This window comes from Frieseomelitta varia, unplaced genomic scaffold (genome assembly GCF_011392965.1).
Source record: "Frieseomelitta varia isolate USP_RPSP 00005682 unplaced genomic scaffold, Fvar_1.2 scaffold_317, whole genome shotgun sequence".
NCBI lineage: Eukaryota > Metazoa > Arthropoda > Insecta > Hymenoptera > Apidae > Frieseomelitta > Frieseomelitta varia.
Window position 1 is genome coordinate 181,921 of NW_025110054.1, and position 27,042 is coordinate 208,962.

Below are 27,042 nucleotides of genomic sequence, written 5' to 3' on the forward strand. Positions count from 1 at the left end.
ACTTTTTTTTTTTTTTTTNTTTTTTTTTTTTTTTTTTTTTTTTTTTTTTTTTTTTTTTTTTTTTTTTTTTTTTTTGTTTTATTTTGTGTTAAAGGACTGTTGATTGTAGGTACCTGAAATAGGAGGTGGCTCGACGAGCGCGGAGGGGCCGAAGAAGGACGGTAAATCGCTGCTGGTGGTAACCGGCGTGTTTAGGTCACCTGGTTTATCCTTCTCGTTAGGCTCCTGGAGGTCGTCTCTGCACTCCCTGGAGCAGTCCTTGTCCTCGTGTAAACGCCGCTTGCCGTCGTTGGAGTCGTTGGACGGGGAGGAAACATCGTGCCGATGGTGTTGATGATCGTCCAGCTGTTGATGCGGATGATGATGATGATGATGATGGTGCTGATGATGCTGATGATGATGCTGATGCTGTCGGCCATGATGATCCGTGGAGTCGGTACTGTTCTGATGCTGGGCTTGCAGGGGCACGCAAGTTGTCAGCGACAAAGTCGGTATAGTTTTGTTGTTGCAGCTCGGTGACGAGGTGCATGTTGTAGCGGCCGGCGTTGACGTGCCGCCAACGCCGCAGACGATCGAATTCGAGGATGTCGCCGCGTTGTACGGCAGACATGCGTCGAAACTGAGCTGCACCGTCTGTAGATTGAAGGTAGTGTGAGAATGATGATGATGGTGGTGCCCGAGGGGTGGCGGTGAGAGCAAAAACGGACTGGTGGCCGCGTGGGGCTGCGAGCCCACCACTTCCATGCCGTCCATCGTCATCCTCTGGAGTTGGTCGCCTCCTTGGCTGACGGTGGCAACCTCCTCGGTACCGCACTGCGTGTCCTCGCCTGCGGTTGTATCGTTCAACGCTATTATTATGGTTAAAATGTTGTCCTTCCTCGGTCGCCCCGACACAGTTAAGCCTCTTTCTCTCTCCCACCGGGTATACAAGCTCTACGCGAATTAGCCCCCTTCAAACCGTCTTTTTCAGTCTTTTTTCGGTCTAACGTTCGGAAATTCAGTTGCCCTTCGTTCTCTGTGCAACGACCACGACGTGGCGTCGACAGAGCGGCGAAGAGTTGCGTGGTTCACGGGGACGAACGCAACCTGGTTCGTACACGAGCACACGAGTCATCAGAGAAACGTCAAGTCCGTTGAGATATCAGGTCGGTATCAGTCTCTCTCGGCTTCCCTTCGAGTATAGCTTCAAGTCACTGGGTTAGTAGTCAAGCAGACGTAGCACGCGCTCCCCCTTTTTTTTTTATTCGTCGCACGGCACGCGCCGAGAGTCTCTCTTTCTCAGCGAGGTATACACACACGAGGGAGCGGACACGCCGGGCGGCAAAAACCGTGTCTCGCGATCTCTCTCGCCTCTCTGTCCTTCCTTTTCTTTCCCTCTCTCTCTCTCTCCTCCCTTCGAGATCCCACTCTCTTTCGCGAGCGAGCGAGCGCGCGCGCGCCTGCGATCGCCGTCGCCGAGGCGGCTGGATATACCACCGCGTGCGCACAACCACCACCAACCACTAACCAACCACTACCACCACCACCCAATTATACGCGCGGAACGACTCTCGAAAAATCCAATTTTCGTCGGATCGCGACCGATTCTCCTCCTTTCGATCTCTGAATTGTTGCCGCGTCGCGGTATGCCGGCCGGTTCCGACCGCAGGTCCCTGTTTGGTCTCTCTCGAGCGCGCCCGCGCGCTACCAACGTGAACGAAGACGCGCGATTATGCGGATCTGCGGCTCGAGGTGCCTGGTCTGTCAAGAGGGATGAAATCGCGGAACCGCGGCTATTCTTCTCTTCTTCCAAGACGTCAGCGGTTACCACCTTTTCCCTCCTCTCTCAGAATCGATCTTTCGGTCGTCCAAGTTGGCGAATTCGCGAGTTTCGAATCGAATCGACGGGAATTGACTCTTTCTCTCACTCGCGAAATGAAAATCCTATACGCGGCGCGTACGATGTGGTGCGCGCGCGCACGCGCGCGCGTGTGTATATCGCGTAGGTGCAAGCGCGCGCGCGCGACCGCGCGCCTATTTGTCGTTCCGTTTGTCCTCTGTCCCTTTCTTTCCTCGCCACGTCTCTCCACTCTTTCCTCCGCGTTTCCTCCCTCTCTCTCTCTCTCTCTCTCTGTCCACGTTCTTCTCCCGTCTCTTTGTCTTTCCTCGCGTTCGTCTCCTTCTAGCTCCTTCCTCGGATTTATCGTTCGTCTCGCGTTGGACGTGTTACCTTGCCGCTCGGTTAGGCGTGCGTGTGCTCGATGGCAGCAGATCGCGCGCTCGGATTATCAGAGGACGCGCGATGCGTGGGGGTCGCGCACGAACTGAGCCGAGCGACGGCGCGCCCCGTAGTTTTATGAATGGACCGCGGACACTGTCCCATATTTGGAAGCGGCGAGTCGACTGCCAGCCAATCCCCGCTCTGCGGTCCCCTATCAACGCGCGCCTGTCTGCGTACCGCGTATGTACCGTGGCGCGTGTGTGTAGACGTACACACGCGCCGTTACCCCCACCACGCGACCTGCACGTCGTCACTGCGAGCCACTGCTCGCAGGCATCTCTATCCCCACCACGCCGCCCTTCGCGCGCTCCTACCTTCCCCTAACTTCCCCCCGTGCCTCCGCTATCCCCACCCGCTTCGCGGTTCTCCAGTGACGTAGACCGGCGTGACGTAGACGAGGCGCGCGCGCTCGTCTCGCGACGAGCAGAGCACGAGCAAAAGTCACGTTCGAGGATTTAAAGGAGAAAAATCACGTGGAGAGCGAGTTGAATCACGTACCGTAATCAATTTTTTTGGGAACGTTGCTCGAACGGTACTAGCGTTTGTAAACGAGCAAACTTGTTTGATAGAGAAAAAGCCGCGTTACAGGAAATCATAATACAGGAAAGTATATAGTTTCTCGCGTCAACTATTCGATCCGTGGCAGATAATCTCACGAATGCGGGACTACTGTTCATCCACCACCCCTTGTTCTTCCATCTGCGTAAGCTCGTAGCTGCTGACGCGGTCGGCGCCGGCGTACCGACGCCTCACTCGATGATAGACGTCGGTGTTTATTGTCGGCTCGAGAGCTTGCGGCTATCGCCAGCGTCCCTTTTCATGAAACCATTTATCGATTGGAGCGCGCTCGCTTAGGGGCGAAGCTTCGCCGAGATCGTTCTCGAAACCGAGAGTCGTTTAGCCGGTACAGCATCACGCGCCATCTCAATGTTACGTTATGTTAAATTTCCAGTCGCAGATTATTATTGATCGTGAATGAAATTGCCTTTTCGCCAAATGCAGTTGCCAGACGCATTGTTGGACGAAGCTACTTATCATTATTATTTCCAATTAATCAGTAATAATAAATCTTTTAAATTAAATAATACGTGGAATAATTTATAAAAGAATATTACAAATATTCCCCGCTTCAATCAAATGTCACTTTATTTTACGTCCTATTTACGTCATTGGACCAAACTACTTATTTTCAATTCGTCGATCATGAACAAACAATCTGTAGGCGATACTTTACAGCTGCAGATGTGTCGACGTGAAATCTTCAGCTGAATCGAGCTGATTCGATCAGAATCGGAGGAGAGTGCGACGGAAGAAAGCGAAAACAGACGCGCAACAAGTGAGACAGATTGCCACGGTGGACGGGCGGCGCACGTGTCGAATCGGTGTTTGAGAGCGGTGTTTCGATTGCTCGGGCAAATAATCCGGGTGAACGGAGGCCGGCAAAGTTCCGGGCTGGGTTTGCCACGGTAAAGGAGCAATTTCCTGTGGCACACCGCCGGTTGCCACCACCTGTAAGAGCGAGCGCGTGCCGTTCTGCTAAACGCGCGTATACATGCGTGCGTGTGCCTGGTTACGAGTGGCACACGCGCGTCTGCGCACGCGCAAACGATCATTTTCTCGCGGGCGTCGTGCAACCACCTGATGCCCTATTTGGGGCCACGCACGGCCACGCGACCATTCTCCGTCTCCTTTTCTTTTCTGTGTATCCGCCTTCGTCTCGCAGGCGTTCTCTCTTTCTCTCATTTTCCCTCTTTTCTCACTCTTTTCGCGAGCTTGCCTCCTCCTCAAAGCCAGTTTAATAAAGCGCTTTGTGTCGTCTGTGTTTCCGATCGAAGGATTTGCAATAAGGACACAGTTCCAATATTTGGATTGCATTTATTGAAAGAGATGGAAACGTCTTGTATCTAAAAGCGCGAGAGTTTATTATTACACTACGAATATTGGTCGACGACGAGTCCATTCTTCAATTTTATTACTACGAATTTGCATTTGACATCTTCAGAGATTTGCATACCGCGAGGAAATAGAACAGTTCGAAAAGTGACGTTCGCGTTGATCAAAAATAGTTTCTGAGCAATTCGATTTATAGCAATGCTCGATTTACCGAAATTATCAGGAAGCGGAGGTGTTTCGTTGCAATGGCCCCTTCAATTTTTATTTTCGTTAACTATACTTTCATCGTTCGACCAAAGACTCGAATAAAAATGGCTTTATTTGCCTTTGCATTTTCGATCTATTACCTAGGTATAGCAAAAGGCATACACCGATACCACTTTGATTTCTCCTCGAGATTCAACGATCCTTCTCTCTTTCTTTCACTTCATCATTGTTTTTCCTCGTGTTAATTGCTGGCTCGTTTCACGATATTCGCAGCACGCGTTCGTGGAGATGGCGCGCGTAAACGGAAGCGATCTGATACAACGGAAGAGCATTTATCGGACAATGTGCATTTACATTCACAATGGAAGCTGAGTTCTCGGATAAAATCAATTCAACTCGGCGAACTGGTCGCGAGAAAGAAGAGAAGAAACGAGGAAAAACAATGCCGTTCTCGTCGTCCTTTTCGTACAAGATCGTCGAAAGGTCGTTGAGATTTTACTTGGCGTTCAATCGATTTTGTCTGACATCACCGCGACACTTTTCCTGAAAAGCCGAGCGTTCCAAATCAATGGTTGAGCAGTCGCGGAGACAGGTTGCGCGATATTATAATGAGTCAGTGCCATATATAACTTTATCAAAAGCCGCACTCGAGCGCGTTTAGGCGTTACGTTAGCGGATACGCGGCCGATTCGCGTTTGTACACCCAATGTATCTCGCAGTGAATTTTCGACCGCGTCGAGAGCCAAGTCGCTTATCTAACTCGGCGGGAACTCGAGCCAAGAAAGCTGTTTCGTACGACGCAACGCGTCTCCGGCTGTTCAGAACGAACACATGTTAACTGCGCCGGAATACAGAAATTTCCAAGACAAAGCTTCTTTTTCTTCTTATGACGGAATGATCATTTTCCATCTTTCACGAAGTAACCAATTAATCTTACCATTACCAAAACTTCTTATTTTATGTATACTTTATATTCGTTTTCTTCTTTTCATAATTTTAAAAGCATTGCTTGTAATATCGAAATAACAGAGGATATTTAGCTATTGAAGATGCAAAAGTATTGCTTGTTTAAAACTACCACAACGAACAAAAGTTCTTTATAGAAATTTCGTACATTTACAACGCGATGCATACTGGTGAGGTTTTATAAAATCTCTCTTCCTTTCGAAGAAATTCCTCCGACGCAAATTTTCAAATTTTCTTCAAATACAGGATAATATACGGAGTCCATCAGGGTTAACATCTTGCGCTGGAGCGACGTGCCACGCACGTCGAGAATTTTTCGTCCCAAAATTGCAACATTTTCTCAGTTTCAGGTACATTTAAATGTTAAACCCAGGCGAAACAAATGACAAGTTTATTACTTCTTAATAATTTCGATCCAGTGATGTCGTACCGACGAGTTCAAAAGAGAAAGAAATTACTACAAATTATTGTATACGGTTCGGTCACTCGTTATGGTCCGCGAACCAGTTGCCAGCGCAATCGGTTCAAAAGAGTTGCCACGTGTCCAAGTATGTTAGAAAAAAATATATCTTTATACTTATAATCGAGTTTCAACAATTTTCCCTGAAAGGCTCCGATCTATTTCTCATTTTCTCCAATTTCTCTGACGCGAGTCTTCACACAGTTCAGCTGTGCAAACTCTGTGGAAACGCAATGAGCCGGGTAACAAACGACTTTCCTCGAGCATCGAAACGAAACGCACACGCTCGTTGCCGAATTGCAGCTTCCTTGAGGCGAGTTGCGCCGCGTAGGCGTCGCGCGTGCATCGATCTCGGCGCTTCGCGCGTGCGGCCAAACCGGACGTAATCGCGCGCGATCGGCGGACACTGCAAGAGGCAGCACGCGCGGTCGCGTGTGCGCGCGGAGCGTGTGCCAGCCGCCGCGGCATTCTGCCACGAAAACAAAACGTTCTAAAATTACCGGCGGCTCTCGGGAAGGCGGTGGGCGCGCACTATTCGCGGCGCGGCTTGACGCGATTTTGCGCGGGCGACCGCCTCTATTTCGGGCCGCCACGCAACCACCTGAGCCACCCAGCATCCCCAAATACCCGGGATGACTAGGCAACGCGCGCGTTTCAACGAGAGAACTCTTGTACACGGCCACGTGATGAGTCAGTCAACCGATGTAGACGATTTTTTGGCATCGACGAAGGGGATCTTCTACTTTCGAATCGTTGATCGGCCGCACACCGTTAAGTTCCCGATTGTTTCGCCCACTGGTGACTAACAAGACGAGAGGGCGGCCGTGCTGTCAACGAGAAACCATTTGACGAGGAACACACGTGTGCTCGTGGGTGATTCGTGGCTGAAGATCGAAGAGTTCGACACTTGTTGATATCTGCTTTCCGAAAGTGGACCTAACACTCGACCGAGCACTGTCTCCTCCTGGGATTTCAACGTACGATGAACTGTCTTGGTCAGCAGAGTACGAGAGCAGCTACAAGTTGCGAAATTTTTATTTGCGCGTTTTCTGTTGCAAATTTTAATTTCGATATACGATGCAAGTACAGACTAAAATTGGTTCACATCCCGATAATATATTGTTATCGATGTAACAATGTAACAACCAGTGTGCACACTTTTGTTTACACTATTCTACCGCCGATGAAGAACGGCGAGAAAGAGAGGGGTCGAAGCCAGACGGCCTGTATCGCAATTGATTCGCCGATTGAAAGAATTCTTCGTAAACGATAAAGAACGTCAGCGTTCGGAAACGATTTCCCTGTCAGTCAGCGGTCGTTAAAGCGAAACGCACTTTTTCTGGGAATCGTGATCACCGTGGAAAAATCGTCGCGTCAAGGGCAATGCCTCGAGGAAATCGATTATCCCCGAGTCGTTCTCCATTTGGAACGGTCCCGATTGGGGGTCACGACCGTTCAATGGAGGATCTTCGCTAAAATTAAAGAGAGAGAGAGAGAGAGAGAGAGGCCTTAATCCTGGCGTTAACGAGGCCTCGAGGAACCTTTCCTCTCGCTGGCTGATTCGAGACGCTCGTATTGATTACTCAATGCCCGTCCAGCGGGAGTAATCGCCAGGACGGAGAACAAGGAGCCGTAGCTTGTGTCTGTAACCCACATCCGAACGCAATTAGGGACGAGCGTGTTTTCGTTTGTAACCCATCGTGCGTGATGCACGTACGCGATACACCGTCTCTCCTTGTATACGTACGTACACCCCCGTTCATAAGTATCGGGACACTTGCAGTGAGCGAGGTTATTCTCAGGAATGATTAGAAAGCTGTATGAGAATTACTGTCTGGCTTGAGACTTGCGTAGATCGTGTAGACGAACTAGTATTGCGAGGTGTCTTAGCATTAATCGTAAGATAGAACGAAATATAGTTAACGAGTTTTGACACAGTGAACAAACGTTGCGTTAACAAATTGTTAAGGTCTGAAGTTGATCGATAAATTGTCCATAGCGTGGAAAGTCACAAAATTGTTGAATAATTAACCTCTTGCGCAAGTGACTGGTCTCACGGACCATAACGAGTGACCGAACCGTATACAACAATTCGCCTACTTTTCGGAATTCTCATCGGTATATGACTGGATGGAAATTATTTACTAAGAAGTAATATAGATTAAGTATATCTCAATATACTTAAAACTGTGAAAATATTGCAATTTTGAGACGAATACTCTCAATGTGCGTGGCACGTCATTCCAGCGTAAGAGGTTAAAGAACGTTTAAGGAATTTTTGTGAAATCTGCTTATTTTAAACTTGCCCTGTGTTTTAAGGAAACCCTCGAAACAAGAACGATATAATTTTGACACGTTTAATTTAATTTAATTAAATTTTTCATTACCAGAAAATAATTTTAACATTTAAATTCTTCGCTGTAACGAAGAGCTTGAAGAACTTATGCTTGACAACTAACACGCACGATTCTTAACGCGTACATTAAATTCCCCTTGCAATTCCAAGTAATAGTTCTCACAAATTCCCGGCTATCTCGCATAAATGCAAAATCACGGCCGTCGTTAATCGTTTCCTCGACGATCTGAACCAATTTACGCGATGTCAGAAGGTGTCCTGTTACTTGTGAACGGGAGTGTACGCGCACTCGCGGTTTCAGGGGCGCATTAATCCCACCGTCTGTCCGCGGAATGCGACGATCGATCGGATCGTTACGCGTCGAATCGATTTTTCGCTCTCAACCGAGCGAGTGGTGTTCAACGTGTCCGCGAACGCTTCATTAAGAGTTATTTAAGCGTGTTTTTACACGACGCGTGCGATCAGCGCGCGATTTTCTAAAAAATATGCTCGAGAAGTTTCGTGCCTTCGGAAACATCGAGAATTTGGACATTTTCGCGAGGAACGCCTTCGTATCGATCAGTGATATTTAACTGATCGCGTGCAACGTTCTTTTTAAGTCCGTTCTTGGCTTCGAGCGTCGGCATTGCTCGACGATCTCGAGGTGAGTCACAGCGGAACGAGTCGCGCGACCGTCTTTCGCACGTTTTTACGCCGCAGTGATAGTCGATTAACGATCGACACATTTCCGGCCGACACGCGCGTGATCGCTCAGGATTCCGCACAGACGGTCGCGCGCCCGCTTCCGGAACGGTTGGCTCACTCGTGTCCTTAAAGCTGGGTATCTAACTGGAGAATAAAACTGTCGCGAGTTGCTCTCGAGAGTATTTCTCGCAAATGGATACTGTTCTGAGAGTTACTGTCCAAGAGCATTGCTCAACTGTTTGAGAGCCGACGTGTTGCGAGCTGCTCGCGAATGGACCTCGATCGTCTCGATTCTCCTCCTCGATTACTCCGCGATCGTTTCCATTTTATTCACAGCAACGACAGCTACGCATCTACGCTCACGTAGATTCGTTTCTCTCTCTTCTTTTTTTCAGGTTCGGTCGTATCTATAGGGCCGAGAGATCGCTTTGTGCTGTCCTAACAATACCGATGACTTCATTCTCGCCAAGACGGACGAGTTAATCATCGCTGGAAGATTAAGAGGGAACGGACTCGGCTCGTAACGAAGAAATGTCGATCGATTTTGCAGAGAACACGACGAATCGATCGTGCGCGATTCCTTTTCGGACAGTTTGATGATGTAACGTGCGGTTACAAGGTCGTCGCCTTGACGAAGAAAGAAGACGAAGAAGACGGACGAAGGAGAGAAAAAAAAAGAGAAGAGGAGGAACAAAGTACTTTAGACGATCAAACAAAACGCAGGCTGTTCAAGGGCCCTCGTGAAATCGTTGCCCGCGGCCGGGGCTGCCTCCGTTATCCATCAGCGTCGATCTGCGGCTTGCTTCGCCGAGGATCAAGATTTTCGTCTTAATCGCCGCTCCATTAAGGAAATTACGTGGGCTGCACGCGACTAGAGAAACACACGCAGAGGGGAAACAGACGAAGGGGAAAGAGAGAGAGAGAGACAGAGAAAGAGAGAACTGCACCTGGACGCGTCAACTTCGTCGAAGGCTTCCTCCTTTTTTTTTCTACAAGCTAGCAAGACACAGAACGCGAGAGTGAACGCGTTTGGTTCGCGGCCGTCTATTTGCAGGAAATGGGTCAACGTCGTCCGCGAGCGAGGGAAGCTCAAAGTCGGCTTAACCTCTTGCGCTGGAATGACGTGCCACGCACGTCGAGAATTTTCTGTTCCAAAATCGCAATGTTCTCTCAGTTTTAAGTAAAACAAAATAGGCAGAACAAATAATAAATAATAAAGAACGAATAATAAATTTAATAAATTACTTCTCAATAATTTCTATCCAGTGATATCATACCGACGAGTTCGAAAAAGAAAGCGACAAATTGTTGTATACGGTTCGGTCACTCGTTATGGTCCGCAATCAGTTGCCAGCGCAACGTGGTTAACCTCTCGCACATCGAGAATTTTCTGTTCCAAAATTGCAATATTTTCTCAGTTTTAATTATAATTTAAGTAAAACAAAATAGGTAGAAGAAATAATAAATTTACAAATAATAAATAATAAATTTACTTCTCAATAATTTCTATCCAATGATATCGTACCGACGAGTTCGAAAAAGAAAGCGACAAATTGTTGTATACGGTTCGGTTGTAATGTTTTCTCAGTCTTAAGTATAATTTAAGTAAAACAAAATAGGCAGAACAAATAATATTTACAAATAATAAATAATAAATTTACTTCTCAATAATTTCTATCAGCGATATCATACCGACGAGTTCAAAAGCGACGAATGTGTGTTGTAAACGATTTGGTCACTCGTTATGGTCCGCAATCGGTTGCCAGCGCAAGTGGTTAAGTGCTACGCAACGTCAAGAATTTTTTGTCCCAAAATTCCAATATTTCGTCAGTTTTAAATATATTTAAGTATAACCCACAAATAATAAATTTATTATTACTTCTCAATAATGTCTATACAGTGGTGTCATGCCGACGAGTTCGAAAGGAAAGCGACGAATTTTTGTATACGGTTCGGTCACTCGTTACGGTCCGCAATCAGCTGCCAGCGCAAGTGGTTAAAAAGTCGTGTCCCGTCCGTGCGTTCGTCAGCGTGGAAAATCAGCGAGAAATAGAGCTGTGAGACACACGCACGTACACACGCGGCGTCCGTGTGCCGGCGTGCAGAAACAACGAGAAAATCTGCGCGATTAACATAATTGTCCAATCGGCGAAGGAGCCGTTAATAACAGACGGAGAGAGAGAGAGAGAGAGAGAGAGAGAGACTTCAACGGATACGTTTAATACGTATTTACGGGCGATATCAAGCGTTACGGGCACGCACAGATACCGGGGCGCGTTTCTTAAAACGGTGACAGTTGATGTTTCCAAGGTGCCCGTAAATTTACTGTCGCGGAGGCGTGGAGGTGAATTTACTATCGGGCCGAAGGATCGTGCGTTTCCACGGCCGTAATTTACATCATACACACTTCCTCGTTTCCTCGACCTTTTAACGCGTAATCTCGTTACAATGAGCCGGACCGCTCAGAGAACGAGACGAGGGAAACAACCACCGCGCGAGCGGTGAATCGACGCGCTCGTTATCGCGTTTTCTCGTTTTTTCTCTTCTTCTCTTTTCCGGACGTTAACACCGTGTGTGTGTGTGTGTGTGTGTGTGTTGGTTCGTTGCAATCACGCTGCAATTTAAACCCTGCCTCGTTCTTCGCGAATCTGGAAACAACACCTCCTTCGCTTTATTTTTACGGTTAATAAGTTTCTCAAGTTCGAGGGAGGCGCTGCGTTTAATGACTATAAAACTCGGGTGAAATTTTTAGTCGATTAGTTTAGCGCACAGGTACTGGAGATATTTGCTCTAAAATATTTGAACATTTACTTTTGCAACAGGACGTAATCTTCGATTAAAGTATTGTGAACAAGAATTTTCAGTTGTTATGATGATTATGAATATTATGTCTAATATCGTAATCGAGTTTTCAAGATTACTTTATTAATCAATGTCTTTGACATTAGATTGTTTAATTTTCTAAACTCGTAAAGAAGATTCTTCTTCGACGCGAAGGTTAATTACTAAATTATTAATTGAGGAAAATTTGCAGCAAGAAACAGAGATTTTTCTACGCCTCTCTCAAACTTGAGACGATTTTCAATTGTTGTGACGATGAATATTGCGGTACGATGATATGTCCAATTTTGTAACCGAATTTCCAAGATTACTTTATTAATTAGCGTCTTTGACATTAGATTGCTTAATTTTCTAAAATCGTCAAGAAGATTCTTCTTCGACGCGAAGGTTAATTACTAAATTATTAATTGAGGAAAATTTGACGCAAGAAACAGAGATTTTTCCACGCCTCTCTCAAACTCGAGACGATTTTCAATGTTGAGGAAGCACGACTCGATCGAGAGGACGCAATAGGGTTGAAGGTTTAATAAAGGTTTCGATATTTCCGTGACGATACAGGTATTTTCGACGCCGCGTACGTATAAAAAGTTGCCATAAGTCCGATCGAAGGCATCGTAAAGCGAAAACCTACGCGGTCGTTGTCTATTTTCTTCCTTCCTTTTTTTTTTTTTTGCCCCCGGTTCGTCTTCGCTATTAATAAATAATCGCGACAAAGCGGGTGCGAAATAAGTCGAAGCAAAGAGCGTGTCGCGTATTAATAATAAAACTCTGATAACGTCAACATCGGGTTAAAAAAAAAAAAAAAGAAAAAAAGAGGAGAAATACCGGACTGAAACTAAAAATACAATCGCTCTGAGATACGTCGGATGAAAATACTTCGTGTAAAATAACGGTTTAAAAATAAGCCGTTGTTGCGTGAAACGAGCAACTGAAGGGGAGAACAGGAAGGGATCTCTGATTCGTACGGAAGGGCGCGAATTATCCGTGCCTGGAGAGCTCTTCGAAATCGAACCGAAACTTTGTCACTTGTCGAGGCACAACCGCGTTCCAAGAATAAAAATTCTATATTTCTTTCAGTTTACTTTTACACGCCGCAGAGATATTTTTAACGCGATCAATGAGTCTGTCGTTTATTAAATATTGGATTGCACGTTGTTAATCTCAACAGTTTATTCTCTCGGTTCGAATTCCCTGCTGGTATTAGATAATCTCGAGTGTTTTAATTTAACCACGTTGCGCTGGTAACTGATTGCGGACCGTAACGAGTGACCAAACCAAGTATACAATAATTCGTCGCTTTCTTTGTGAAAGAACACTCGTCGGCGTGATGTCACTGGATAGAAATTATTTGCTCTGCCTATTTTGTTTCACTTTAAATATACTCAAAGCTGAGATAAAATATTGCAATTTTGGGGCAAAAGATTCTCTCACGCGAGAGGCTAATCTGACGTTTTAGAGGATGTTCAGAAGCGAAGAACAGTTTCGTTTGAGATATATCGGAATTTACGTTGAATAATAATGTTCGATACCTGTTTCCGGCAGTGTATGTACGTAACAGTACGTAATACTGTTTAAGAAAGAGAAACTGCGCGTCTGTTTACCAAGTTGTTGTTGCGCAAGGGAATTGTCAGGCGAGCGTGAAAAGTGAAAATCGCGTGTAAGTAAATCGGAGGGTGAGAATATCGATACTCCATTGATGCAGTCTTCGGAAAGTTTGCCTACCCCCTTTCCCAGTTTTATATTTAATCTCTGAATTATACAACCAGCAGTTGCACGTTACGAACAAAGTACATTGGCGGACAGTACGTTCAACCGCGTCTGTAATACTCGATAATACAACGATAAATCACGTTCAAGCGAAGACTTTAACGCAGAAATATTCAGGACGAACCGCGAATATTTATGCAGATCTATAAGTCTAATAAAAGATTTGTTATCATCTATCAAGCCTACCATCTACTTTCGAGCTTTTCATACGTTTCATACTTTTCTCTGCATGCTCGAATCTCCCACGAATAAACGCGTCTACGAACGAGGTATCGACCGTGAGTTTCGATCGACGTGAAATCAATCGAGTTACCTGAGAATCAATCGAGTTCGAGCGACGGCCGAGACGGGACAGTTTCCAGAGTATCACGGGGCTCGTAGCGAGAATCCCTACGATTCACCCCGTTTGTCCTTACACGAAGTTCCATGGGAGGCACTCGCTCACCGAAAACGTGGCACGTGGGTGTCTTTTCGTATCCGCGTTTAAATAGCCGAAATAGGGGCTCGCGTTTCCAAAGGGACACGGGCATCAATCGACGAGGCACGTACCGTCGGTGGAATTCGACTGACTCGGTCCAACACTGCACACACAATCGTGCCCGAGACTATTTCTGACCCGTGTTCCTATCGATCTCTCTCGCTCTTTCCCGCTCTCGCGCCTGGTCCTCTTCGCGACGCCACGTGAAACGGGCTCGTCTCTCTCCCTGACGAAACGGCAATGAAACGAAACGCAGGGAAAACGCGTCGTTTACCTCGACATTGCGGCCTATTTTTGCCGCAAATAGATTTCCTCCCCGCCGTGGAAAAATCGAACCGGTGGCTGCCCCGAAGGCAGGCCTCGTTGCTCCTCAAACTCGTTCAAACAGAGAAAATTTTGAAAGTGTCACGATATATATATAGAAAGCGATACCATCCGTTTCATCTTGCTCTTTTTTCTTGTATCTTGGGAAGAATCAAGATTCTTTTGAGAGAGTGTCAGAATCATTTCTTTTTTTTTCAAAGATCCGGAAAAAGAAGATCGTTTTACTCAAATTAGAATTGTTGCGAAATTTTGTATCCAGAGACGGTACACTGAGGATTAGATATCTATATTTTCATGACTAAATGGAACCTGTGCAGAAAATTCTTTCAATGATCCGGAAAAAGAAGATCGTTTTACTCAAATTAGAATTGTTGCGAAATTTTGTATCCAGAGACGGTACACTGAGAATTAGATATCTATATTTTCATGACTAAATGGAACCTGTGCAGAAAATTCTTTCAATGATCCGGAAAAGGAAGACCGTTTTACTCAAATTAGAATTGTTGCGAAATTTTGTATCCAGAGACCGTACACTGAGAATTAGATATCTATATTTTCATGACTAAATGGAACCTGTGCAGAAAATTCTTTCAATGATCCGGAAAAAGAAGATCGTTTTACTCAAATTAGAATTGTTGCGAAATTTTGTATCCAGAGACCGTACACTGAGAATTAGATATCTATATTTTCATGACTAAATGGAACCTGTGCAGAAAATTCTTTCAATGATCCGGAAAAAGAAGATCGTTTTACTCAAATTAGAATTGTTGCGAAATATTATATCCAGAGACCGTACACTGAGAATTAGATAGAACCTGCGCAGAAAATTTCTTTCATCTAACGCGATGTAATAATTGTTAATATCGAGAAGAATTAACGCGGTAAGAAATCACGAGGTCGAATACACTTCGACAGAGAGGAATTTCACTTTTACGCAGTTAAAAAAAAAGGAAGAATGACCGCCATCGCGTTCCATCAAGTTGCCGAAAGAATTTGTCTAACGATCCACGGTGCGGCACGTGGCTCACTCCGGATTATTTCTGATCCCTGACCTAACGAGTTCCTTTGTCCCTTTTTTTCAATCTGCCGGCGAAACGAGCGGAACGGGAAACGCCGGCTGCCGATGCCTTTCGAAAGCGCTAATAAAATCCAGTTTTACGTCACCGCGACGTATGTATGTACGTGTATACCGAGGGACGATACGTGTATCTTGGAGAACTTCGTTGTTTCGAGCACGGCGGTTCGTCAGCACGGCGTGACATTCAACCGTGGACGTCAATCTCCGTACTATTTTCAACCGATTCTTATTGAATAACTGACCGCGTGAACAAGTAACGCGTACCGCGATTCGATTCTCGATACTAACCTTCGGTGCAAGCTTCGAATAATGAAACGAAATTTTCAACCACTTGCGCGTGGCAACTGTGGTTCGCGGACCATAACGAGTGACCGAACCGTATAATAATAAAATAATTCGTAAGTAATTTCTTTTTCTTTTTTTTGGACTCGTTAATAGGATATCACTGGGTGGAAATGATTGAAAAGTAATTGTTTTGCCTGGGTTACATTTAAATGTACTTATAACTGAGAAAATGTTGCAATTTTGAGACGAGAAATTCTCGACGTACGCGTCATTCCAAGCGCAAGAGGTTAAACATGCTTTCGAGATGAATTCGAACGCGAGGAATTTTTATTTTGATCGAATTCAACTTAGTGTGATAACAGCTCAGTTTGAGAATGGATTGTCAGAAGGAAATCTCGATTGGAAACGAAATATGATTTTTGGTAACAGTCTAATCTAACGCGTGAACAAATATTTCGTATTATGTAATATTTTACAGTGAAAAATTGTAGTGAAAATCGGAGTTACAGTGTTCTTATTTCTTCTCAGAAAAATGGCTCGTTTGATTCGAGAAGCGACACAGGTGGCTTCTCAACTTCCCGAGTGGAAATGTACAAGTGCGGATGTATAATTATGTGTATATACGCGCATGACGCTGGCGTGACGTCACCAGTTGTGATATTAATTCTATTCAAACACTATCGTCAAAGAAAATCGATTTACGCTATCATGGGTGAAATTCCACGGCCGTGCCGCATTTCTCCTTTTACTCTCGAACAGTGTAAAAGAGTCAAACAGAATTCAATTAAATGTTACGCTGTGACATATAAAGGTTTCTTCTTGCAAGAAAAAAAAAAAAAAGGAAAAAGAAAAGAAAAAATTCCGAGGCTGTATTTGCGAATGCGCTTTTCGTGCAATGTTTTACGCGGGAAATTTTTCCTTGCAAAATTGCGTAGAAAAAGTCTCCCATCATCGATTTCGAGCGTGGAGAAGCCGGAGGGTTGCAGGAGGACCGATCCGGGATCGATAGGGTTGTATCTGGTCACCGTTACGGAACAGAACACACATCTATTTCTGTCCTGGCTATCGATTCATCCCTTTCTCCCGTTTTCCCTCCCAGCGGCGTGGCGGGCACGTCTCGCTCGTGCACTTGGACGTCAACGACGCGATGTGTGTAACGCGTTGCACTCTTATCGGTCGATGCTGACGTAGAACCAGCTCGCGCCTCTATAAACCATTCATAGACGATAACGTCGGACTTACATTGTGCAAGCTTATTTTTGCTCTTCGCGTTACACGTTGTATTACCGCTTCTCAACCCCGTCCCTTCCTCGCTGTTCTTTACCCGTGCACGCGATAGAACGCTCGATTTCGTATCTCGTTCCTGAGATGTTACGAGTACACGTTGGAAAACACGATTCCCCCGTATCGACGGTACCGTTTTCTAGATTTTAGGGAAACGCGCGCGACACGTCTGTTTCAATTGTAGGCAAGACGATGAACAAACCACTGTAAGATCTCTGAGATTTGAGCGTTGGTGTTAAAGTTTAAAAATTAAAAAAATAGAATGGAGGCAATTATTGTCGTGAGAATTATTTTGCAAGATTTACACTGTAGCTTATTATATATATAATTTATTATAGAGGATATTGAGCTGATGGGTGTATGGTTTCTTTCACAAAAAGTGGAAGTTGATCATTTCACGACCCTTCTCAAATAGACTATTCTGATTTAATTGTCTAGTAACAAGCAATTCACAATTTCACAATAGTAATGTTAAAACGTTATGAAACGCAGTTTCTGTGTTTCAAACAGTTTATATAAGTTTGTTCGCATCCTCGTTATGCTGGCGGATGAAAAAATATCGGTATTCTTAGTGGATTATTTCAAAGGTTTTCCTCGACGATATAAAAGGCGTTCGACACACACGATATCGATATTTCTTAAAAAGATATTAAGAAAACAAGATAACCATTTTATATAACCAGTTAACGCGGCGTGGTTATCCAACAAATAAATTTGTTCGGAATCTCAAAAAATCGTAAGAGTAAGAACCCGGAACAACCTGCGATATTTTCATTAGAAAATAGAATATCTCTGAGAGACTACGGATCATTGGTTCCTCGTAGGTTTCCCCTCCCCCTGTGAAATTGTATTCGATACGAAGAAAATTATAATAACAAACTCATTCCCGTATCGGGATCAAAGAGCAATTCTTGACGTGTCGAGAAATAAATACGAATCTTAATGGACAAATTCGACCAGGCTGTCGCCCTCCCCCCGCCTCCCATAATCCTCGCTCTACCAATACCAAGCGTGGAAATAACACGGTGGAATCTGTAGAGAGCGAAGGACGTCGAGAATCTGAATATCCCAACCGAAGGAGAAAGATCGGAATTATTTTCTTTCCGTAGCGGAGAACGGATCGTGGCGCGGGGCGATTCGAGGAAGGATCAGGCCAGGAATCATTGCCAACGATCGGTCCTCCGCTTTGCATAACAATGCGTCTGATATAAAGTCGCGCGGAGATCGACGACGATCGATCCCAAGTGAGGCGAAGGATCGATCCTCTGAACCGGCGTGGACCGTGTATGTGTCCAGATGGGACGTTGCTCGATCGGCGATTTCCGGAGATCGGTTTCCTTTTTTTCATCGTGGCGCGGTGCGAAACGTTTTCACGGGTAGCGCGAAACGTGTATCCGAGCGTCGGTATCGGCGTCGTGCCGAGCAACTCGTCGTCCGTGTCATTGACCGACGACAAACCGGTGAACGAGCGAGAAGATTTTTCGCGTGGCGCGAGCACGAAGAAATTATATGCACGCGGGCAACAACGCGATGAAGTAAGCGCAAACACGCGCGGCTCGGCGCAGTGTACACAGGCTGTTTTATGTAATCCAACGGCTCCCTGTCGATCATTCGGCCTCACTACCGTTATTATCGAAAGTTAAGCGCGCTCAACGGGGACGAGCCAGACGAGGAGGGGAAAAAAGGAACGAGAGGCGAAATATAAAACGAGAGAGGAATGGACTGTCCTCTTCTCTGTCTGAAAGGAGTCTGGCAGAGGCAGGGTTATTTGCGACTAGTGATTTCCCTCGTGGACCGTCAAAATCGGCGGTGAACAGTTTTCTGACTGATCTACGAGTATGGTTGTGCGATACATTGCGCTGACATCATGTGTAAATATCACGTAGGCACACGATTTTAATATCAAATCGTTTGATTGCAGCATGGATCATAGCACTAAACGAAGTGTTAAAGTTGAATTTAGCTTCAATCATTCGATAGAGATTTCACTACCATAGATAATAATTTTAGATAGTAATTTTTGATAACGTAGTGAAATGGTGGAAAATTTAGAAGAATGATTATTGCTTCGGTTTCTAGTAATATTTTTAACTTGTAAATGCATTAGATAAGACGATATTTATATGAATTTTACGGATGATAATGACTGACAAGAAGGAATAATTGATTCAGTAAAAACAGAAAGAAATATTTGACAGCTATGCAAATACGTCACAGAAATATTCAAAATTCTCATTAATATTGATACAGGTTGAAACGATTACGTTTAGTTAGCACTCTCTGATACGTGTTTCTTACTTATTTTGGTGCTTCTTAATTTTTAATTAAGTTTACAATTAATCAAGTAAATTAATTAAGTAAATAATTAATTTTAATTTATTACTTCTCGACAATTTCTATCCAGCGACGACATCACACAGCGACGAGTTCAAAAAGAAAGCAAACGAATTGTTGTATACGATCACTCGTTACGGTCCGCAATCAGTTGCCAAGCGCAAGTGGTTAATATCGTTAATATAATCGTTAACAATACTATTTCATTGCAACAGTATTGTTGATGTTATCGTTATATTAACCGTAAGTTATAATATTGCGGAGCAAACACTTGTACCAGTAAGTAACTACCGCTCCCTTAAACGCTGCAACGGATCGATTAATACACGGTGTCGAACATTGAGATTGACCGAACGATAAAAATTCCATTAAATTAAAATTCCGTTCGCGTAGAAACACGTTGTGACAACAATGAAAATCGCGGGATATCGCCGAATCGACAACCGAATACACGTGTCGGTGGCGTACACGTTCTAATTAAGGGGATGCCGCGACGCGACGTGCCCCTGTTGCTCGCCGAGAGAGACGTTTCGTGCCATGGGGTCGTGAAACGGCCGCGAGTAAAAATGAGTAACGCCTGTTGGGAGTTGACGTTCGTGGAAATATGGTTTATCTACGATGGAACTGGGAATAACGCGAACTGGGGCCCGCTTGAATGCTCGCCGGTCGTTACGTTTTCAAACGGCGCGTACTTTCGCGATTCAGCGTCGCGACGCTCGGCCAACGATCCATATCTTGCACAAACGATCTGTTCCATTCGCCTAATCGTCAATTTCTTTTCGGGCGAACGAGACACCGACGAGGCGTGTGTGATATTTTAAAATTGAAAAGAGGAATTGTATCGGTTAATCGTTTGAGCTCGCTTGAAACTATCGAAAGTTCTCGAAAGTTTATTTTATATACTAAACACGGGAGATCATTTCTCGTTTACAACTTTCTTGACAAATTTTTCTTTTTGTTTTAATTAAAAGGGAATTAAGCGAAATTGGACCTTTTACTTTTTTAGGGATTAAGTGAAACTTGGACTCTTACAGATTTCTAAAGTATTTAATTTTCTTTATCTTTCGAATAAATTTTTTAAAGAACGAAATAAATAATGTTGAAGCTGTGTGAATGAGACAGAGGTTCGCGTTGTTCTGAAACAAAGAGAACCTGTCTTTAATCCTCTTTAGAATTCAACCAATAATAAATGCAGTGTGGGAAAATCCTTTGCAAAATCGTATATTTGAACATCCGGCTTTATGGCTTTTACTTAACTTACGAAAAACAAATTAATTCTACGTTTATTCGAAAATAAAACGAGAATACTCACAGAGGTTCAAATTCTGAAATGCAATTCTGTGTCTTTTAAACCTTTAGTAGCCAAATGAGAATGAAAACGCAAGAGACTAAATAACTCGCTGCGATCTGTGCGCGTTGTAATGAAAAAAGGTTCGACACAGTGAAAACATTGTTAATTTTTGAATTAGTTACCAGTATGACGAGTATGTTGCGTGATCACTCTGATACACAGGAATCCTCTACGCTTCCGTAGACAAGCTTGCAGCAAATTTTCACCAAAATATCAAGACGATCGCGTTAAATTGACGGAAACTCGCGCAACCGTTCGTGACAACTGTTCGGACAACGGCGTGTAATTCAGCGGGAAATCGTTAGCGTTGTTTATTAAGACATCCGGTAACGAGCGACGAGCAACGACTTCGACGGCAGACGAGAGTGACGAATCGCGTTTACCACCAGCCAACCTTCCCCGCGGAGAATCGTGTTTCGCCGTTTCAATTGACATTATTAACGCTGCCTCTTCTTTATTCGTACGTATATATTTGTACGAGCGAGATAAGATTCTCGATTAAAATGGTCGTTAATTAAAGAGTTTGCAGCAGCATCGATAACAGATAGAATATTCAATCGAGGGTTGAGAAAGACGGTGGCCGATGCTCACGGATACGCGTGACGGGGTTAGGGGATGACGAATCGCGTTTATGGCCTCGGACACCTCTCGGGTTTTACTGCCGACGCGGTGTAATTGAATGATCTTTTCTTCTGTTCGCTCGACGAAATATCATAATTAGCTATTCAATTCCACATATCAAGTTGAACGTCGTTTCAGTTAGATTATACCAATTTTCTTCTTAATTTTCCTCCTTTAACTCTAGATCGTTTTTAATTCATCTTTCTGCAGCGTCATTTTTTGTCTATTCTTTATTTTAGTTTTAGTCTCTAGTTCTTATGTGTCGTCGATTTGTAAAAAAAGATGATATGATCGTGTTTTCGAGGCAAAAGAAAATTAATTTATTCAGCAATGGAAATATCGTTTGTCTTTGCAAAAGCGTCTAAGAAAGTATAATTTACGCGTACTGTTTAGTATTAGGAAATAGATCGAAAATTATCGTGCAATTCTAATGGATAATCATAACATTGACACAATTTATTAACTTTTAACTTTTATCCTGAAATTATTGTACCTATTTAATTTCCATTGAAATATGAACAATATACATTTTCTATAGATTACAAAATTTTTCCGAAATATTAAACGTACCTATATTGTTTAAGTCAAAAAGAAAAAGCTTTATTTGAGGAACACGATTTATGTTATTTAAGATTTTTTCTTCAAAACGTATCTCACTGTCATTCTGACAAATATACTCGACGATATACATTCAGAAATAGATTTCCTTCTTGGAATTACAATATATAACACACGTATGATAACTGTCACATAAATATACTAAATAATGATTGGTGTATTTTCTTAAGAAATGTCGAACATAGCAACACAATTATTTATCAAAATAGTGTAGCTAATTTACGTTGAAATATGCGAAGAAATATCCTTTCGGTCGCAGGAAATTTGCATTTACACAGCGAGGAGGAAGCTGCAACGTACAAATATCACCGGGTCAAACGCGCGAAATTCTCGTCGCGGTTATCACAATATTCATCCGAATATGCATCCGTTATTCTTTACAGGAGTTTAGTTTCGATCAATGATCACGAAGAAAAGGGGATCGACGTTTATTTTGGCTCACTGATTCACACTGTTCTACACCGTGTACGAGCAACGCCTGTGTTCCAATCCAATCCCGGTGACGTATACGATACAACGATCACAATGATTTTGGCAGCAGGGACCGACTGGCTCATCGTTGGACCGCCGGCCAACAGATGACGAAGAGATGTTTATAATTTCTAGTCCGCGAGCCACGCGTGTTTCAGATTATTACGTGTGTTATGCGGTGACGACGATGCGTTTTCGAAACGACGCACAGATTCCCTCTCTGCGCGAAACTTTGGCACGTTTCGTTGAATGCCAAAAGCCGAGAGATTGCGCGAAGAAAATGGAGAATCATCGTCGCGGTGAAACACCAAAAAGAGCTTTTGGCTCGAGGCCTCTCTCGCGATGACTCACGCTGGGGCAAATAGAAAACTGCGAGAACGAGAAACGAATCGGACAAACTTTATTATGCCATCAAAAATATTAGAATGACGCGTGCGTGACATTCGAGTATAGATAACAGTATATATCGAGTATAGATACGATTCTACGCTTGATCGTTGTCGTCATCGATGACACTGTTGCACGATGTCAAGACTCTCTTATCAAGCTGCGCCGGAATTCGTAGTACAACCGAGTTCTACATAAGAAAAAATAAGAAAAAAATTTCACAAACAAAATTAAACATTTTGTTTATCTGACTTTATAGTTTGTTCATCTTTGAGTTTCTGAGCAACGAGTTGCCTTCGTTGTTAGAGGATGAATCCTTAGCTATTACAAGGAGTATGATTTTCCAACATGAAAATGGTGCACCGCCACATTACACGAGGGAAGTTAAAAATTTTTTAAATCAAACGTATTCGTGTTGGATCAAAGGTCTCCGGACCTCACGCCTCTAGATTTCTTTTTATAAAGGGCGTATCAAAGAACAAGTTTATAAAGACAATATTCCAAATGTTACACGTGTGAAGCAAAAGATTATAGAGGAATTCGAGAAATTAAAAAAACGATGTCAGCTTACATTCTGTTCAGATATCATTAATTCGTCGGAGCAAACTGTACGTATGCTGCAACGAGAAGGACATTTTTAACAATGCTCGTAATAGTGTACTGTGGTATTGCAATAGAAAATAGTAATAAGGAATAAAATATTAATTATCAATAGGAATACTTTGTACTGTTTTAACTACACAAATAATGTTTAATGTTTGTAAACACTATATCTCGGACGAAGATAATCACGGTAGAAGAATAGACAACCAAATCGTTCACAAAGACGAACAAACTTTAAAGTCGATTTTCTCGAATACCGAATCGCCAGATAAAAAAATGTTATAGCAAATTTTTTTTTTTATTTTCTAATAGAATCACCCCCTGCTCGGTTGTACTACGAATTCCAATTATTTTTGTCGCGTGCATCGAACAAATATTCCGGATCAAAGAGTCAATTAATTATATCGTAGTTAGTCGTCTATTACATTATATTGTATATTATATTATGTACTATATTATAGTCATCACGTATTACAAGCCATTGCGTCGTATCAACGCTACGAACTTTCGAAACTTTTAAACACGAAGTTCTCTTTTGCCCTAGATAAAAAAATGTTATATCGAATTTTTTTCTCATTTTCTGACGTAGAATCAGTACCTGCTCGGTTGTACTACGAATTCCAGCCCACCCTGTATAATCCCAATTATTCTTGTCGCGTGCATCGAACAAATATTCCGGATCAAAGAGTCAATTAATTATATCGTAGTTAGTCCTCTATTACATTATATTGTATATTATGTACTATATTATATTATGTACTATATTATAGTCATCACGTATCACAAGCCATTGCGTCGTATCAACGAACTTTCGAAACTTTTAAACACGAAGTTCTCTTTTGTAACTGTGTCAGCAGGCGAGCTTGCAAATTGCTCGTCTCGATTGGAATTAGCCAAAGAGGAGATCGTTGATAAGCAACGATAAGCAAAAACCCTGGCTGAGGAGAGGGGTCTGGTATATTTTAGTAACGTGTTAATCAATTGAAACGATCGTCCCTAGTCCCACGAAACAATGACATCTCTCGCCTCCCACAGCCTATTTCCCTCATCTGCTCGTCACTCGTACGCGAAATCGCGGTTGACTGTCTGTCAAGCTGCATTCCACTTTCCACCGGTGACCCATATATTCTGCGAACGGCAATGAACTCTTGAAGAATGTGGATTCTAGATTTTCTGGTCGTCGCGTGGAAACAAATCGGATCGGTCGGCTCGTTTTTCGTCGTGCCGGACAGGCGTTAACACGTTCGAGTAGGTTCGCTGATCTTGGCCCGCGGCTCGAACCGTGTTTGCCAAATTTCCCAAGTTTTCTTGGCTTTTACGTAATCGCCTCGCGATTTCCATACTCGTCACCCGCGGGAATATGCGTTTCGAGAGATTTGACGTTGATCCGACTCCAGAAATGGCAGATTAAATTTTTAAATTGAAAACTGTTCTCGATAATACTATTATTTATAATGATACTATTATTATAAGTTTATTTTTATTGAGACGAGGACAGTTTATTATAGTGATGATAGTTGTTCTTTTCACTACCAGTTGACGATTATATAATAATAATATAATATAATATAATATAGTATAATATAATATAGTATAGTATAATATAATATAGTATAATATAATATAATATAATTATTATATAATAATTTCTAGCTAATTTGTCTTTGGCTATTGTGTCGTTCGATCGAGTAAGTAATAAATTGACAAAATTCTAATTTTAGCGACTTAGATTCAATCTGCACGATGCAGTTATGTCTTTGAACGGCAACCATCGTTCAAAAAAAATTCTAAATATTTCTCTACGACCGTTGCACTGTGCAAGATGATCGGAGGATCAATCAAGAGCCTCGACGCGTTATCCGCAGGACAAATTGAAGAAAAATTGACTTCACGATAAAAAAAGATGCGCAAGCGTGAAACGAACGAGCGTAAAAATCAAAACGACGCGAAACAACACGATCTCTAATCTCTCAAACGCGATATGTAATTAGCTGCGAGATCTCTGGCAGCTTATAAATAATTCGCAGTGGGATTGAGCAAATCTTGTCGCGTATCGTATCGCTGCGTTGCGACGTTGAAATCGAAAATTTCCAAAGGTGAAGGAGGCAGCGAAAAGTGTCGGCTGGTGGAGAAATTTACAGTTTCCCGGCGGTGAACAGAGGGAAATACGGAGGGCGTATAAACACTTAACATCGCGCGGAACGCCAATGAGCCGAACGCCCGAGAGAAGAAGGTGACTCGTTTCCCTTTTACCCGCCCACCGTAAGTTCGTGCATGATGTACGATTTCCTGTCTTACGGGTCGTACAATAATAACGAAATGTCAGGAGTGTACGTGTACGATTTACTCCGCGTTACCATACAAAGCCACGACACTTTAAACAATGATCTATGAAAGCTGTTCGCTCGTCTCACCCCACACGTCTCCGACGAATGGGAAAGAAAGAAAGAAAGAAAGAAAGAGAGAGAGAAAGAAAGAAAGGAAAAAAAGATTCCCGTGTATTTTCGCTACCTCGCGAACTCGCTGAGGAAACCGTGAATGGCACCGATGGAATCGACCGTCCACTTGGAAAACTTCGAGGAATTTATTCTGTCTCTCTCTCTCGTGACGTAAAGTAAATAATACGACAACTTGTTCCGCGAAGACGGTTGTATCGTTGTTGTATTTTTTTTTTTCTTCCAATTTTCTGATTGCGAGCGTATCGCGCGCGCGTTTATGAATGGTAAAAGTTCAATGAAGCGACTGAAAAAGCGCGTAGGCAGCGTGCCGCGTAGTGCCGGAGCTCGATGAAGACGGCGGTAACAGTTTAACGAACCGAAAATGTCGAGGTCGGTTGGTTTTGACGGGAAGGTCTGCCTGTCCCGGTGCGCTGATTACATAATTAACGGGTTAAAGCGGGGATCCGAACGCGAAACTTCCCGCCACCAACCACCTGTTTGCGCCACCCCTCCGCTCCTCTGCTCGCTCGCCGAGTTTTCAACTCGACGTTTTCGAATCCCGAAAAGTTGAGTCAAGGCGTACGTACACATGTTGCATCACACAGCTGTACGATTAATTCAACAAGCTACGAGCTAGACACGACGCAACATCTGACTGTTGAAGTATTATTGTTATTATTGTTCTTTCATTTCATTGCCTGAATTTCGACGAATTGAAATATTCTGCTATACTAGTCGTAATTGCAGTTACGAAAGAAGGTTAAATTAGTATTTTATCATTTTTCCTTTTCTTCTTTTTTCTTTAAATTGCACAATCTCGTCACATTAATGAATAACAATGTGTAACGCGACGTATAAAAATCGAAACAATTATAGAACATAGTACATGTGATACTAACTCTTCAGATAGTGGATAATTTTATACTTTGCACGTAGGGCGGAATTTACATCTCCTTTTTTCTACGTATTCTGAAATATTCTGCTATACTAGTGTCGTAATTGCAGTTACGAAAGAAAATTAAATTAATATTTTATCATTTTTCCTTTTTCTTTTTTTAAATTGCACAATCTCGTCACATTAATGAATAACAATGTGTAACTCGACGTATAAAAATCGAAACAATTATAGAACATAGTACATGTGATACTAACTTTTCAGACAGTGGATAATTTTATACTTTGCACGTAGGGCGGACTTTACATCTCTTTTTTTCTACGTATTCTGAAATATTCTGCTATACTAGTGTCGTAATTGCAGTTACGAAAGAAAATTAAATTAATATTTTATCATTTTTCCTTTTTCTTTTTTTAAATTGCACAATCTCGTCACATTAAT

At 43.2% G+C, this 27,042-nt stretch overlaps 1 protein-coding gene across 4 annotated transcripts in view; it reads right to left on the bottom strand.

Annotated features, from left to right (window-relative positions):
• The window catches only part of LOC122529958 (alpha-protein kinase 1-like), a 38,818-nt gene that overhangs the window by 5,430 nt on the left and 6,346 nt on the right, over positions 1–27,042 (bottom strand). For 3 of the 4 annotated variants that reach the window (XR_006306880.1, XR_006306881.1, XM_043656526.1), the window contains exon 2: positions 114–827. Coding sequence is in view for 2 of the 4 variants with exons in the window: in XM_043656526.1 (XP_043512461.1) it covers positions 114–827 (714 nt within the window). In the remaining 2 variants the exon portion in view is untranslated. The remainder of the gene's footprint in view (positions 1–113; positions 828–27,042) is intronic. The other variant, XM_043656527.1, reaches the window with a different exon arrangement.